At 37.0% G+C, this 18,118-nt stretch overlaps 1 protein-coding gene across 1 annotated transcript in view; it reads left to right on the plus strand.

Annotated features, from left to right (window-relative positions):
• The first annotated feature begins 553 nt into the window (after window positions 1-553).
• The window catches only part of dlgap2a (DLG associated protein 2a), an 87,008-nt gene continuing 69,443 nt past the window's right edge, over window positions 554-18,118 (plus strand). Inside the window, exons 1-2 of the mRNA XM_088936432.1 lie at window positions 554-706; window positions 3,469-3,680. Coding sequence (XP_088792558.1) covers window positions 554-706; window positions 3,469-3,680 — 365 coding nt within the window. The remainder of the gene's footprint in view (window positions 707-3,468; window positions 3,681-18,118) is intronic.

Consider the following 18,118-nt stretch of genomic DNA (forward strand, 5'->3'; position numbering starts at 1 on the left):
CCCGTATCCTTAGAAATGGCTTTGTAACCCTTTCCAGTCTGATGAGCATTCTATATATAACTTTGGTTGTCAGAGAGTTCATTATATTGCAGCATTATTTGTTTCCACACTCAGTCTCACATTTCTGATCTTAACATACTGTAGAGTGGAAACTCAGCAAACTGGGTTTAGGTCAGGTGATACTTTACCAGTATCCCTAACTTGTAACAGTGACCCTGTGTCATGGTAGCCGGGGGCTAGCCGTGGAGAGAGACCGGCGAGATGGGAAGACCCTATGCGTAGCGACAGTAACAGAGCAAACACAGAGGTTCGCTCCGGGCTCAAGGTATCGGGTGGAGTCGGAGCGAGACATAAGCCCTCAGGTAGCAGACGTGGGGCAACCTGGTGAGGCGAGCCTCTTGACAACAGATCCCAATGCTGAGCGAGGAGGATAGGGAGACCGGGAAATATAAAGCCCCAGACTGTCAAGAAACAGTTCTTTCCGGGCCCTATGCAGACGACACAATCCGGATTAGTGAGGAAACACTGGGGGAAAAGTCATGCAGGAGACAGGATGGAGACAGCGGGCGTGTCCAAGGGGTGCAGGTGTCCAGGGGTAGTGATTCCGGGGCGAACAGTCCACGTAGAAGTCCAAACGGGCAATCCAAAACAGAAGCTAAAGTCCATGGCCAGACGATCCATCCGTGAGATAAAAAATGGGAACCGGGTCGGAACCGGCGGGGAGGATCAGGAACAGAAAGTTAGAAGCATAACGGAGCCAGATGCAGCAGGACCCGGGCTCTCACGAAACGGAATTCAATGAAGAGCCTCGAATTACATCTGCATCTGGCTTTTAAGGGGGAACTAAAGAGGGGCTGGAATAAGGAACAGGTGCGGGTAATGGGGCAGAACAAGGAAGGGCTGGAGCCCTTAAGAGGAGGAGGACACAGACAACAAGACAAACCGGAAGAGCAAGTAAAGCACTGGGAAACTAGAACAGTACAGAACAAGAGTGCCCTCTAGATGTGGAGGGCGTGACACCCTGTTGCCTCCAAGTGTTTATGAGATTGCAGGACTCTCAGTCAGAGCTGTAAAACCCCCCTATCTAGTGTTTAACACTGCTGGTGATTTTGTGGAGCTTGCAATGTGAAAGGAGGATGACCACCTGACATCTCAACATTTTGGACAATACACATTTGTGGTTTGCAGTCTTCCTTTCACCCACAATCGGTTGTAATCCAGGCCGAATAGCAATTGGTAATTCCAAAACCTGAGAAAATGAAAAAATATTAAACTGTTTCTACAAAAAACATTTAATATAGGACTTATTTTTTAAATTAAATGTGCTTTAGGTTATGGTGATCATTACACGGTGCTCTTTCCATGTTTTTGTTTATTTAAAATTCTGAGTAAAATGACAATGTACTTACTCTGAAACATTTGCATTTGCATTTCCTTCCTGTGAAAAACCTTATTCGTATTCCAATATACAACATAAAACAGTTCCTGTTCTAGATCCATAACTAGATCCATAAATTTGTGACAGCATAAAGTCTGGGACAAAAGAGTGCTCTTTTGCAAAAAATGTACACCTTCTTCGTGCAAAATGTTGTATATTGTAAAAAAATGAACACAAGATGACATATAAGGAATTGTAAGGCCAGTAGAAACATTTCATTATAGATCAACCTATGGACCTATCGACCTATTATACCTACTGTACATGTGCCATTGTGCTGTAGAAGGTGACATCCTTTGGATAACATGTTAAGCTAAGGTCCTGAGTCTATTCTTCTACAATCTAACCAGTCACAGTTTTGTTTTGTTTTTTTGGGCTGGTCTTCCTGATCTATATTCATTGGATATTAATCTATATCCTAGTATAGTGAACCCACTAGGAATTTGCTGCAGATCCCTGGGCCTCCTGAGTTAGTCAACAGGTAAACGCATGGCCCCAGTGAGGACTGAACAAGATCATGGGTTTCAAGTCTGAACCATGATATTAGCTGAGTGTGAGGGGTATTCCCCAAGTGGAGGTTCACAACTGACATAGTGCCACCAAGGGTACAATGCAGTTAGTCAGGAGGGTTCCCTCTGCTTACAACAACTCAGTGACTCCTGCAGCTTCTCAGGCATTTGCAGGCCATTTGTTCTGACAGGGCTGAACCTTTCTACTTTCCAACAAAGACAATAAGGGGAACTGAATAGTAAATAATTATATTTTATATGAACTACAATTAATTATATTAATATTGAAATCCTAGAACAGGAGACTTCTTTGCACAAAATGTTGTGGGAATACTTGGATTTGAGAAATGGCTGGATCCTCGGATCAATTAGGTACAATCAACAGTCTAAGCAAAGGACACCTTCTCATTTGTAACACTTCTAATATTCCAACACGCAGTGCTGTCAGTAAGTGATACCCCTTTCCTGTTCAGTGCTAAACGTCCAGTGCAGGGCTGTGGCTGTGTACCATGTTAAAAGTCAAGCGGCTTAAAGGTGAGCAGATCATAAGAACTCACCTACACTTCCTCCTTCTCCCCTGTATGCAGATGTGAGGATTGTAGATTGTAGGTATAAAATATATAATTAGTGATTCTAAATGAATACAAATTATGGATGTTTGAGGGAGTAGCAACCAGAAACAACACCAAAGGAGTTCCAAAACATTTTAGGTGTTCATGTAGATTCTGCTAAGACCTAGTTCGGAAATTAGAAAAAGTTATTGAAATTAAAAAGTAAACAAAACACTTGATTGGATGTTAAAAAAGTGAGGAACTTAAATAAAGAGATGTTACATAATCACCTTAGTTACTCTGCAACACACCATACTTAAAAGTATAAAGGATATTACAGTCTTTGATGGGGTTAAAAGAAGAGCAATAGGAAAGAGTCGGGCAAAATATTGTCATATATACTGTAGACAGATTAAAGCAGCAAAGCATCTTCAGTCTAAGACAAAGGAAATTAAGAAGTGATTCAATCCATGTACAGTATATAAGGTAATGGAAGGTACCTATTATACCTCCATGTACAGTACATCAGGTAAAAGTGCAACCCAGGGTACAGATACTGGATCACAATTTAGAACTAAAAGGCAATCCGTTTCAGAAAGAGGAAATAGGAATAGTGGGTACAGACCTTTTAGTCAGGTGGTTGCGGCCCTAACTCAAGCAACAAGGAGCTGAATCTTCTTATCATGTACTAGGTCTCTTATATTTGTATTTCAGGTAGTGGTCTAGTATCAAACATTTCTCTTTTTTTTTGCTATAGATACTGTACCTATTGAATTGCTCATGTCCTGCCACACAGACAGTATGGGAAATTGTTATTTCAACTGTCAGTCACTTACACTGCAGCTATTTTAGAAGAAAGTGATTTTGAGCATTCCCTGTGTGCATTCACAGTAAAGCACGCATGCAACTACGGTGTGAAATGCCTTCTTGACACTCAAATGGAGGATCTCACTTCTGTCATGCTGTACAGGTGCCTCAGGACGAGTGGGGAGGGTACCCAGGGATTAACAAGGATGAGGAAATCCCTTGCAGGAGAATGCGGAGTGGGAGTTATATCAAAGCCATGGGAGATGATGAAAGTGGAGAATCGGACACCAGCCCAAAAACATCACCAAAGGCAGCCATCCGCCCCGATGCCCTTGTCAAATCTGTGGTGCCGAGACCGCTTTTTGACCCCCAAAGGTAAGTCAATTGCAGGATTCATGTCCTTCTTCCACTGCTCACTTCCAAGATTTTTTGAAGTACCTCTGGGAACTTTTTGGTAACACGCTGATACTGTAAGACACTGGGCTGATGTTGACCACGTATGGTATGTTCATTTGTATGAAGCCTTTGGAAATGTTAGGGGTACTCCTCAAAGAAATATTGAAGTCAACAGAGAGCAGGGTCCACAGCACTTTTGATCGACAGTATATGCCAACAGAGATGTAATGTGAAAAAAAGCCACAGTTGGAGAATTCCCTTGGAAAGGCTCTAAAGGTTCCTTGAATTGAAAGGAAAAATGAAACTTCTGCCTCTGTTTTGAGCTTTGTGTTACACCATTTTATATCTGGACTCAACAAGTAAGAGTGATTCAGAATATTCTTTTAACATTTCTCAATGCAAACACACCATTACTCCTCTTAAACTATTTTAAAACAATGGAAAATACATACTGGAGTGGCAGGTAACACTGCTGCCTCATAGCTCTCGGGTGCTGTGCTTGATTAAGAAGTACTCTGTGTGCTTGCAAGGTTTTTACCAGTTTCATTGCACTTTCAAAAAAAATGCAAGCTAGATTATGCAGTGTCATTAAATTACTGTATACAGTATGTGTATACTGGTGTCCTACAGTACCTTGCATCTTTGCATATACTGTACTTCCAGAATAGCCTCTGGTGGGATGAGTGTGTCATTAAGGAAAATGGGCTAGAACAGTACCACAGGTAGTTCTAAAACATCCTGTTATGCCTCTTCTTGCATTGTGGAGTAACACACAGTGATCAAACCATATAAAAAGATGATAGAATTATGCAAGTGGGTTTGAGGGTTTTATCTACATGGGTAACCTTTCTTTAAATATCTGCACTCAGAATCATCAAAAGATTGAGTATACCACACATTATCTGAGACACTGTTTTCACCCCCTTTATAACAGACATCTAGGGAAAACTGTTCACGCATGGAGCAGGGTTTCTTCAGGAGCTCCAAAAAACGAAAATAGAGTAGTCAGAAACTTCATACAACTTTTATATTGTGAAAAGCATTAACCTCATTACTCTTTCATTGTCAACAATTATAAAATAAAAGACAGAAAAACTGTTTTTTTCACCTACTGTAAATCAGTTTTGCCATGTTTTTTTTCTATCATGTCTTTCTGTTGTACTTTTCAGTATCTTTGTAAATCTTCTGAAGTAATTTCCCCTTGTTGTTGTTGGTTTTTTTTTTTGCTGTTGCTGTTGCCAGGTTTGTCTCATTTTTCACTGACCTCTGATCTGATCCTGGTAGCTCAGTCTTTGAGCATACACAATTTAAACATCTACCACTTGGTGTTGCTTAGCAACTGCAGAAGCATTCCATTATCCTATTCTGTAAGAGTCTGAATATTATTGTTACAAAAACAATTATCTCAAAAGTTACAAAAATATAAAATAAATATACAAAACCTAAAACCAATCTCAAGAATTTAGTAGAATCAGCAGGAAAGGTCAGCTGAAATTTGTACTTTTTATGTGTAATTAATAAAAACAGTTTCATTTAGATGTTTTACAGAGTGTTTTATAGAGCACAATAGTGAGGTTATATAAAGAGGAGAAAACCCTTTTACCTTTTCTATTTTGTTTTTGGTATCTTTATATTCCCATTCCCATCACAAGTACAAAAGATACTGTATATGCCTTCACATTAGGAAAGGTTATAGTCTTACTTTCACACTTTATTTTTGGTATTGTATCCAGTGTACTCTTTGCTCAACACCGTTGTATTTTTAGGGTTATTATTATTTTCTTTGGTTCTTAAAGCGTCCAGTGTTTTTTTCTCTCTTAATTTAAATGTAATTGCACTACATTCTGTGACGACACTGGCCTTCTGACTCCTTCCTTCTCTTATTTTTCTTTCACACGGAAGACGTTTCTTCTCTTTCGCAGGCAAAAGAGTTTTCATTCCCACTTATCCTGTGGTGCTGGATTCTCTTTCTCTTCACTCAAGGCCTTTAAAGGCCACCATCTCTCTGCAGCTGCTGTCTTCTCATCCGTAGTGAGGAGATACTGTGCTACTTTGCCAGGCACTGCCTCCCTTCTCCAGGTGTTAATGCCTCTTGTCAGCTTTGGTCCAGTAGGCCACTACTGTTCCTCCATAGGGCACTGTTAACAAATGGGTCTGGCAAGCTACTGCACCACCTTTCAGTCCTGAACCCGTGATGCACCTCAGTACAGCTCTGCATGTACTCGCTCCAGCCAGAGGGAGAACAGGTGCATGCTCTCAGTCCTATTTGTTCCCTGGTCTACAGTTTGCAACAATCCTTATTAGGATAAGTGGCTTACTGATACTGGATAGATGGATTTGTTAACATTCAGAAAAAGTATTACTGAATGTCTCTTTCAAAGTGCATCAACAGTACAGGACATGTTTGGTGTACGTACTGTACTGTACTACTAACATCCAGTCAAACTTCCATCCATTATCATTTTTTAACCAATCAACCAACTCTAGGTTGTAGATTGGGGGTGTATAAAATGTTAATATCAAAATAATGTTAAAAAATAATTAAAGCTTGTCATTTTTATACTTTATGACTTATTTATGGATTTCTTTTCAGAAATCACATTAGGTTTTTAATGAGAGCTTAAACTCACTAAATGTGATCTTAGTTATTAGTTAAAACTGAATGTTGGCTCTCAACACCATTACTTTTCTTTAAGTTTGTTTCTCTGAGAATAGTTAGGTGCAGTATTCTATTTGGCAAACTAACACAATTGTAAAAGGAAACTATTTAGTTACATGTGACAATTTCATATTTAAACACATTGTATTTTTGTTTTAGTTTGTCGTTTTGTATGAGAATTGTCCTCTTTCAAGAAAGAAAAACAGTTCATTAAGGTTGTGTGAATACAAGCATGATAATATTGTTACAAATAGGGGTTTACGAAAATGAAAAATAAATCCGAAATTGACCGAGTGATTTGTGTAGTTTGAGATACAGTACATTAATTCTTTGTTCACTGTCGCAGCATATTTGAAAAGAGTAATACTTCAGGCACACTGGATTAAATAAATGTTTATTAACAATAAAAGTACTGTACAAACATTAAACTACTCACAACATAAACAAACAACACACAAGTTATGCTTTTTACAAATTTACAAATAAGGCATCCCGGAGGTCTGACAGCTTAACCACCCCCAAAAAAAACCCAGACTGGTATGAAGTATTCAACTCTTAAATAATGCCTACAAAGGCCAAAAAATGGTTAATTTGCCTTTTAAATAAAAATACAACCTGTGGTTAAATTTCTTTATCTCTGTAAACCCAGATACCATATAATTATACATAGTTACGACAGCATCACATGTAAACTGCTTGAGGGATTGATGGGACTAACAAAAGGCCTGAGATTATAAGTGAGAAGCAGCCCTCCATGTTTCATATTTAGTAGTGCTGTGGTGTTTAGAACTGAGAACAGAACAAAACTGACGAAAGACAAGGTTAAAAGGGTGTTGCATGACAATAATACCGAAAATGCAGAGCCATGTGTTCGAGCCATTATTTTTGAAGCCCTTGGTCTAGAACAAAGGAGATTTGGGAACTTAATCCAAAAGTAGGATTCTAAGGGTTAAAGAGAGGTCAAACCCAAAGGGCTACTTCAGACACAAAGAAACAAGACAAAGAAACCTAAAGTGAATTTCTTAAGACAGAGAGTAGACAACTCTATACAAAGTTCTGTGGGTGTCTGGAACAGATCTTCCACCCACTGTCTGAGGCTCAGATGTCAGTTCCTTTAGAAAACAGCTGGATAAGGTTTTATATTAAATTTACAAATGATCAACATGGGTTGGTCCTCTCCTCTCATTTGTCAACTATTTATGCTTTGATGTCTTACATTTGCGCTGTCACATAATTGATTTTTTCTATTTGTTCAGTAGTTACGTTAGTGTGCAATTCTCTACACAGGTTAAATCCATCCTACTTGGAGCACAATGTATATATGTTTGTACCTTAATCTTACAACATCTTGGATTTGTGAGAACATTTCCTTGACTGATATTGACTGTGGGTGTCAGGTCATTTTGTTGGGATTTCTTTAGCGAAAGGGTTGTGTTGTGCATGGACCTAGCTACCGAGCCATGTTCGAGACAATATCCTGATTTCTTTCCCAAAAAAGCTTGATAATATTCATGAATTAATTAACTGCTAAACACCAAGCGGTTGAGATGGTAAGTGGATTAACTGGTCCTCTTAACCATTATGCTCTTTTAATAAGAAAAGACTAGACATACTACTGCTTGTACAGTAAAATACTAGTTTCTTATTGTAAATCCTCCTTGAAATACTGTACATCATGAAATCTCTAACACTGGTTCTGGAGGCCCCAAAATTCGTTTTTACGTATCTCCAGATTCAGAGAATTATTAATCAGATTATTGAATTCTCTCTGTACCACTGATTCACACTGATGTTTTTTGCGCACTGCTTGTGCTGACTTTTATTAAGGTTGTATGTTATTTAATTCTGTTGTTGTTGCTGCTTTTCTATGTTTATGATTGCCTGTCTTTTTATTGGAGCATATAGTACATGCAAATAATCACTTCATGCTTATGACAAATAAACTGAACTGAAAGCTGTGAGTATGGTCTTCTCCAAACAAATATACGGAAACAAGTCTTATCACAATCAAAGGATATCTGAGGGCTTCAGAAAATAAAGAGTTATTGATGCTCATCAGTACAGAAAGGGTTACAAAGTCATTTCTAAGAATTTTGGGGCTTCACCTATTCAGACAGGTCTATAGATAGAGAACGTTCAAGAGCACAGTCATTCTTCCCCATAGTGGTTGTCCTGCCAGAATCTCTCCAAATATAAACCGGAAAATTATCAAAAATGTTACAAAGAACCCATGTGTAACATCTAAGGAACTGCAAGGCACTCTTGACTTGGCTAGTGTGACAGTTCATGACACAACAATCAGCAAACAAATGAACAACAATGGAACAATGGTGTTCATGGAAGGAAAGGTAGAAGAAAACCACTGCTCTCCAAAAACAACAGTCAATCCTTCTGAATTTCACCACAGAGAACACAGATGATCCATGAGGCTTCTGGAACAGATGAGTTAAAGGTAGAACTGTTTGACCTCAACAGGAAATATTTGGTGAAAACCAGACACTAATTGCAAACAGAAAAATTCATCCCAGCTGTCAAGCCATGTTGATGGGAGTGTGATGCCTTGTCTTGTCATTATTGACAACAACAATAACAATTCCTTGTTAGGAAAAGACTTCAAATTACACATTGTTACAAAGGCCTCTCAGATCACTGGCACCGCGCTCTCCTCAGTTGAATCCTTGTACACCCAACGTACCACCATGCACGCTAACAAGATTATTGCGGATCCATCTAAAACTGCATACGACTTATTTCAGCTGCCCCCCTTAGGTAGAAGTTTCAGATCACTGACATCCAAAACTTCATGTTTCAAAAACAGCTTCTTCCCACCTGCTGTTAGGCTGCTCAACAAGTAATGTGCCCCCAACCATCAAAAACTTAGTTTTGTGCTTTATGACCTCTATCACATTTAAAATTGCACTGATTTATCTATGTTTACAGCAAAGCTGTACCAACAACAATTTTCACCGGCCTTGGTCATGTGGCAATTAAGATTCTATTCAATCCTTGGATGACAGTGTTGTACCTATGGCAGCAGAAAAACTGTAGATGTTTTGCCCAGGTTTGTGTTTCTAGAGGAAACTGCAACTACTGTATCAGCACATACTGTACAGTAGAAAGCTGTTTTAGAAAACCATACTTGTACTTTACAGTGAAATCATAAGGTCAAAGTGAGTTCATAAACAAAAAAAATCTTGATAGACTTTTTTTGAAAAACTATATTAAAATTTTAGAACATTTGTATGGAAACCTGATAGCACCATGTAGAAAAATATTATGTTTAAATGGGATACTGTAACATTGCATGTAAATCACTTCATTAACAATATCGCTTAATATATTAATATATTGCAATATGCAATACAGTACATGCAATAATATTGTGCAATGCAAAGTACCATTTTCATTAACAAAAGAAGAATATCGTTACAGCCCTCTTTGTGCAAATTAATTAGTATGAAGCAGTGTGTGTGCAGTCTTTTGTATACTGTACATGAAGTACAACACTTTGTCATTGAGTATTCCTGGGTTTAATGCATGTCATTTTCACCATTTTCTGTGAAAAGAAGAAAAGACATGACCTTGAATCTGGAATTACACAGCAACTATGAAATGTGTCGTATGAAGGGAGAAGATCATTTCTATGTTGGCTTGCACAGACATTAAATGAGAATATGAGAATGCAAAAGAAAACCAAACACAATTCCAGGACAGCACACAAGTTGCTACCATAGCCAACACAGTACTGCATTTATGTAGAGAGTCCTGCTGGTGGTGATTTGTTAGCAGCAGTATCTCGTAATAATAAAATGTTAAACACAATATATTTTATCCATGCTTCTAATAGACTTCTGTATATTTTAAAAAAGTAGCTGGAGCATGGTTTCAGCCTTTTACATTCATTTTGTACCATTGCCATTACATTGTTTGGTTTTTAAAACATTTGTTGTGCATAAATACAACAATACCAATATCGATACTGTTCCTATCAGTTGTATTCAAAATTTTAACTTTTTACCAGTTTTACCTGGTTTTAAAATTATTTCCACCTCAATGCACAAGTATAAACCACTAAGTAATGTTTTATTCTTTTTTAAATGGTGTTGTGCTTTTAAAAAAATCTATTAACACATGAGTTCACACTTATTTGGCCATTTGAGATCGTTAGGACTAATTTATTTCATTTCACAGCCTCACTGGAATGTATTTTTGATAACGAATACAATTTGTGGTCATGAAACGTCTGCAGTGGATTTAACACTTTTTGATTTTTTATTTCTTGTCACAATTCTCTATTTCTGAAAGAAAATATTTGATGTCAAGGCAATTACAGGAAATACAAATCTTTTAAAAGGTACAGTAATCATGCTTTTATTTGCATTGTGAAAAGATTTCAGGATTCATTTGGTTCCTTACTATTCTTGTTTTTTATATGAATCAAGCTGCAAAGAAAATGTTTAGATCTGTATCCCTTTCTCCCTTTCAACAATTTAGGGATGTTTGATCCAAGAGTTTAATGAAGGCATGCTTATCATTGCCTGTGCTGCCTAATTCGTATTTGTTTTGATTGTTATTTAACTGCACAAATGTGTCAGCAATGAAGGGGATAAAAGTCAAAGAGCTGCAGAATTTTAGAAAATTAAGCCATTAGTTGCCTCAAAACGTTTGATATGCAAAGGTCAGGTTTTATTCATTAGGGAAAACAGGCATTCTTAATATACATTGTGCTTCCAGTATCCCAAAGGCAAATGGTTTATTGGTTAGATGTTGAAAGTTTATTTAAGGAGTGAATATTCCAGAGGTTCTGTATGGCCAATTATTACGCAACTCCTTTACTGTACACCAGGTGAAAAGAAGGACCTTGATATTTCATTCAATTTGTTAGTAACATAGTCAAAAGGCACATAATAAAATTTCAATTTACTGCAGTACCTACTGAGGAGAACCAATGACCAAATTAAGAGGAAAAACTATTAATATAAATTATTAATTATTAGACTGTGTCATAGGAACGTTATCCATAGACATCTTGAAGAGCATCAGGCAGGCATCCATCACCAAAACTATCTTGAGGGCTCATTTCTATTGCAAAACTGGTTAAATAAACTGGTAAACATAAAGTTCAGTCCCACTGTTACTCTCATCTAAAATTCAACCAAAAGTATCATTCTGGAATGGGAAAGGTTTGAGCTTGAAATATTTTAGAACCCTTGCAATATATACAGTAGATTGTTGAAGATGTTCTTCCTAGTTGCAGCTTATTATTCAGAGGAATGGCCTAAAAGTGAACATTCAAAATCAAATGCATTTACTAGCAGAAAACTATATTTCATTTTTTAGAAAGCTTTTGATCTCAGAGGATTACAAAGTTATCAACATCTAACAAGGGACTCTCCTCATCCACTGGTACCAGCAGTCCAACTACATAGCAGATCAGGTGTGAGAAATTCACAAATTTAATTCAATGAGAAGTTTAGATTCTCATTGAATTCCTTTAGAATTCTCCAGATTCCTTTAGAATGGACTAGAATTGTTTATGCTTTGATGTCTTACATTTGCGCTGTCACATAATTGATTTTTTCTATTTGTTCAGTAGTTACGTTAGTGTGCAATTCTCTACACAGGTTAAATCCATCCTACTTGGAGCACAATGTATATATGTTTGTACCTTAATCTTACAACATCTTGGATTTGTGAGAACATTTCCTTGACTGATATTGACTGTGGGTGTCAGGTCATTTTGTTGGGATTTCTTTAGCGAAAGGGTTGTGTTGTGCATGGACCTAGCTACCGAGCCATGTTCGAGACAATATCCTGATTTCTTTCCCAAAAAAGCTTGATAATATTCATGAATTAATTAACTGCTAAACACCAAGCGGTTGAGATGGTAAGTGGATTAACTGGTCCTCTTAACCATTATGCTCTTTTAATAAGAAAAGACTAGACATACTACTGCTTGTACAGTAAAATACTAGTTTCTTATTGTAAATCCTCCTTGAAATACTGTACATCATGAAATCTCTAACACTGGTTCTGGAGGCCCCAAAATTCGTTTTTACGTATCTCCAGATTCAGAGAATTATTAATCAGATTATTGAATTCTCTCTGTACCACTGATTCACACTGATGTTTTTTGCGCACTGCTTGTGCTGACTTTTATTAAGGTTGTATGTTATTTAATTCTGTTGTTGTTGCTGCTTTTCTATGTTTATGATTGCCTGTCTTTTTATTGGAGCATATAGTACATGCAAATAATCACTTCATGCTTATGACAAATAAACTGAACTGAAAGCTGTGAGTATGGTCTTCTCCAAACAAATATACGGAAACAAGTCTTATCACAATCAAAGGATATCTGAGGGCTTCAGAAAATAAAGAGTTATTGATGCTCATCAGTACAGAAAGGGTTACAAAGTCATTTCTAAGAATTTTGGGGCTTCACCTATTCAGACAGGTCTATAGATAGAGAACGTTCAAGAGCACAGTCATTCTTCCCCATAGTGGTTGTCCTGCCAGAATCTCTCCAAATATAAACCGGAAAATTATCAAAAATGTTACAAAGAACCCATGTGTAACATCTAAGGAACTGCAAGGCACTCTTGACTTGGCTAGTGTGACAGTTCATGACACAACAATCAGCAAACAAATGAACAACAATGGAACAATGGTGTTCATGGAAGGAAAGGTAGAAGAAAACCACTGCTCTCCAAAAACAACAGTCAATCCTTCTGAATTTCACCACAGAGAACACAGATGATCCATGAGGCTTCTGGAACAGATGAGTTAAAGGTAGAACTGTTTGACCTCAACAGGAAATATTTGGTGAAAACCAGACACTAATTGCAAACAGAAAAATTCATCCCAGCTGTCAAGCCATGTTGATGGGAGTGTGATGCCTTGTCTTGTCATTATTGACAACAACAATAACAATTCCTTGTTAGGAAAAGACTTCAAATTACACATTGTTACAAAGGCCTCTCAGATCACTGGCACCGCGCTCTCCTCAGTTGAATCCTTGTACACCCAACGTACCACCATGCACGCTAACAAGATTATTGCGGATCCATCTAAAACTGCATACGACTTATTTCAGCTGCCCCCCTTAGGTAGAAGTTTCAGATCACTGACATCCAAAACTTCATGTTTCAAAAACAGCTTCTTCCCACCTGCTGTTAGGCTGCTCAACAAGTAATGTGCCCCCAACCATCAAAAACTTAGTTTTGTGCTTTATGACCTCTATCACATTTAAAATTGCACTGATTTATCTATGTTTACAGCAAAGCTGTACCAACAACAATTTTCACCGGCCTTGGTCATGTGGCAATTAAGATTCTATTCAATCCTTGGATGACAGTGTTGTACCTATGGCAGCAGAAAAACTGTAGATGTTTTGCCCAGGTTTGTGTTTCTAGAGGAAACTGCAACTACTGTATCAGCACATACTGTACAGTAGAAAGCTGTTTTAGAAAACCATACTTGTACTTTACAGTGAAATCATAAGGTCAAAGTGAGTTCATAAACAAAAAAAATCTTGATAGACTTTTTTTGAAAAACTATATTAAAATTTTAGAACATTTGTATGGAAACCTGATAGCACCATGTAGAAAAATATTATGTTTAAATGGGATACTGTAACATTGCATGTAAATCACTTCATTAACAATATCGCTTAATATATTAATATATTGCAATATGCAATACAGTACATGCAATAATATTGTGCAATGCAAAGTACCATTTTCATTAACAAAAGAAGAATATCGTTACAGCCCTCTTTGTGCAAATTAATTAGTATGAAGCAGTGTGTGTGCAGTCTTTTGTATACTGTACATGAAGTACAACACTTTGTCATTGAGTATTCCTGGGTTTAATGCATGTCATTTTCACCATTTTCTGTGAAAAGAAGAAAAGACATGACCTTGAATCTGGAATTACACAGCAACTATGAAATGTGTCGTATGAAGGGAGAAGATCATTTCTATGTTGGCTTGCACAGACATTAAATGAGAATATGAGAATGCAAAAGAAAACCAAACACAATTCCAGGACAGCACACAAGTTGCTACCATAGCCAACACAGTACTGCATTTATGTAGAGAGTCCTGCTGGTGGTGATTTGTTAGCAGCAGTATCTCGTAATAATAAAATGTTAAACACAATATATTTTATCCATGCTTCTAATAGACTTCTGTATATTTTAAAAAAGTAGCTGGAGCATGGTTTCAGCCTTTTACATTCATTTTGTACCATTGCCATTACATTGTTTGGTTTTTAAAACATTTGTTGTGCATAAATACAACAATACCAATATCGATACTGTTCCTATCAGTTGTATTCAAAATTTTAACTTTTTACCAGTTTTACCTGGTTTTAAAATTATTTCCACCTCAATGCACAAGTATAAACCACTAAGTAATGTTTTATTCTTTTTTAAATGGTGTTGTGCTTTTAAAAAAATCTATTAACACATGAGTTCACACTTATTTGGCCATTTGAGATCGTTAGGACTAATTTATTTCATTTCACAGCCTCACTGGAATGTATTTTTGATAACGAATACAATTTGTGGTCATGAAACGTCTGCAGTGGATTTAACACTTTTTGATTTTTTATTTCTTGTCACAATTCTCTATTTCTGAAAGAAAATATTTGATGTCAAGGCAATTACAGGAAATACAAATCTTTTAAAAGGTACAGTAATCATGCTTTTATTTGCATTGTGAAAAGATTTCAGGATTCATTTGGTTCCTTACTATTCTTGTTTTTTATATGAATCAAGCTGCAAAGAAAATGTTTAGATCTGTATCCCTTTCTCCCTTTCAACAATTTAGGGATGTTTGATCCAAGAGTTTAATGAAGGCATGCTTATCATTGCCTGTGCTGCCTAATTCGTATTTGTTTTGATTGTTATTTAACTGCACAAATGTGTCAGCAATGAAGGGGATAAAAGTCAAAGAGCTGCAGAATTTTAGAAAATTAAGCCATTAGTTGCCTCAAAACGTTTGATATGCAAAGGTCAGGTTTTATTCATTAGGGAAAACAGGCATTCTTAATATACATTGTGCTTCCAGTATCCCAAAGGCAAATGGTTTATTGGTTAGATGTTGAAAGTTTATTTAAGGAGTGAATATTCCAGAGGTTCTGTATGGCCAATTATTACGCAACTCCTTTACTGTACACCAGGTGAAAAGAAGGACCTTGATATTTCATTCAATTTGTTAGTAACATAGTCAAAAGGCACATAATAAAATTTCAATTTACTGCAGTACCTACTGAGGAGAACCAATGACCAAATTAAGAGGAAAAACTATTAATATAAATTATTAATTATTAGACTGTGTCATAGGAACGTTATCCATAGACATCTTGAAGAGCATCAGGCAGGCATCCATCACCAAAACTATCTTGAGGGCTCATTTCTATTGCAAAACTGGTTAAATAAACTGGTAAACATAAAGTTCAGTCCCACTGTTACTCTCATCTAAAATTCAACCAAAAGTATCATTCTGGAATGGGAAAGGTTTGAGCTTGAAATATTTTAGAACCCTTGCAATATATACAGTAGATTGTTGAAGATGTTCTTCCTAGTTGCAGCTTATTATTCAGAGGAATGGCCTAAAAGTGAACATTCAAAATCAAATGCATTTACTAGCAGAAAACTATATTTCATTTTTTAGAAAGCTTTTGATCTCAGAGGATTACAAAGTTATCAACATCTAACAAGGGACTCTCCTCATCCACTGGTACCAGCAGTCCAACTACATAGCAGATCAGGTGTGAGAAATTCACAAATTTAATTCAATGAGAAGTTTAGATTCTCATTGAATTCCTTTAGAATTCTCCAGATTCCTTTAGAATGGACTAGAATTGTTTATGCTTTGATGTCTTACATTTGCGCTGTCACATAATTGATTTTTTCTATTTGTTCAGTAGTTACGTTAGTGTGCAATTCTCTACACAGGTTAAATCCATCCTACTTGGAGCACAATGTATATATGTTTGTACCTTAATCTTACAACATCTTGGATTTGTGAGAACATTTCCTTGACTGATATTGACTGTGGGTGTCAGGTCATTTTGTTGGGATTTCTTTAGCGAAAGGGTTGTGTTGTGCATGGACCTAGCTACCGAGCCATGTTCGAGACAATATCCTGATTTCTTTCCCAAAAAAGCTTGATAATATTCATGAATTAATTAACTGCTAAACACCAAGCGGTTGAGATGGTAAGTGGATTAACTGGTCCTCTTAACCATTATGCTCTTTTAATAAGAAAAGACTAGACATACTACTGCTTGTACAGTAAAATACTAGTTTCTTATTGTAAATCCTCCTTGAAATACTGTACATCATGAAATCTCTAACACTGGTTCTGGAGGCCCCAAAATTCGTTTTTACGTATCTCCAGATTCAGAGAATTATTAATCAGATTATTGAATTCTCTCTGTACCACTGATTCACACTGATGTTTTTTGCGCACTGCTTGTGCTGACTTTTATTAAGGTTGTATGTTATTTAATTCTGTTGTTGTTGCTGCTTTTCTATGTTTATGATTGCCTGTCTTTTTATTGGAGCATATAGTACATGCAAATAATCACTTCATGCTTATGACAAATAAACTGAACTGAAAGCTGTGAGTATGGTCTTCTCCAAACAAATATACGGAAACAAGTCTTATCACAATCAAAGGATATCTGAGGGCTTCAGAAAATAAAGAGTTATTGATGCTCATCAGTACAGAAAGGGTTACAAAGTCATTTCTAAGAATTTTGGGGCTTCACCTATTCAGACAGGTCTATAGATAGAGAACGTTCAAGAGCACAGTCATTCTTCCCCATAGTGGTTGTCCTGCCAGAATCTCTCCAAATATAAACCGGAAAATTATCAAAAATGTTACAAAGAACCCATGTGTAACATCTAAGGAACTGCAAGGCACTCTTGACTTGGCTAGTGTGACAGTTCATGACACAACAATCAGCAAACAAATGAACAACAATGGAACAATGGTGTTCATGGAAGGAAAGGTAGAAGAAAACCACTGCTCTCCAAAAACAACAGTCAATCCTTCTGAATTTCACCACAGAGAACACAGATGATCCATGAGGCTTCTGGAACAGATGAGTTAAAGGTAGAACTGTTTGACCTCAACAGGAAATATTTGGTGAAAACCAGACACTAATTGCAAACAGAAAAATTCATCCCAGCTGTCAAGCCATGTTGATGGGAGTGTGATGCCTTGTCTTGTCATTATTGACAACAACAATAACAATTCCTTGTTAGGAAAAGACTTCAAATTACACATTGTTACAAAGGCCTCTCAGATCACTGGCACCGCGCTCTCCTCAGTTGAATCCTTGTACACCCAACGTACCACCATGCACGCTAACAAGATTATTGCGGATCCATCTAAAACTGCATACGACTTATTTCAGCTGCCCCCCTTAGGTAGAAGTTTCAGATCACTGACATCCAAAACTTCATGTTTCAAAAACAGCTTCTTCCCACCTGCTGTTAGGCTGCTCAACAAGTAATGTGCCCCCAACCATCAAAAACTTAGTTTTGTGCTTTATGACCTCTATCACATTTAAAATTGCACTGATTTATCTATGTTTACAGCAAAGCTGTACCAACAACAATTTTCACCGGCCTTGGTCATGTGGCAATTAAGATTCTATTCAATCCTTGGATGACAGTGTTGTACCTATGGCAGCAGAAAAACTGTAGATGTTTTGCCCAGGTTTGTGTTTCTAGAGGAAACTG

Source organism: Atractosteus spatula, chromosome 2 (assembly GCF_055471065.1).
Source record: "Atractosteus spatula isolate fAtrSpa1 chromosome 2, fAtrSpa1.hap1, whole genome shotgun sequence".
Classification (NCBI taxonomy): domain Eukaryota; kingdom Metazoa; phylum Chordata; class Actinopteri; order Semionotiformes; family Lepisosteidae; genus Atractosteus; species Atractosteus spatula.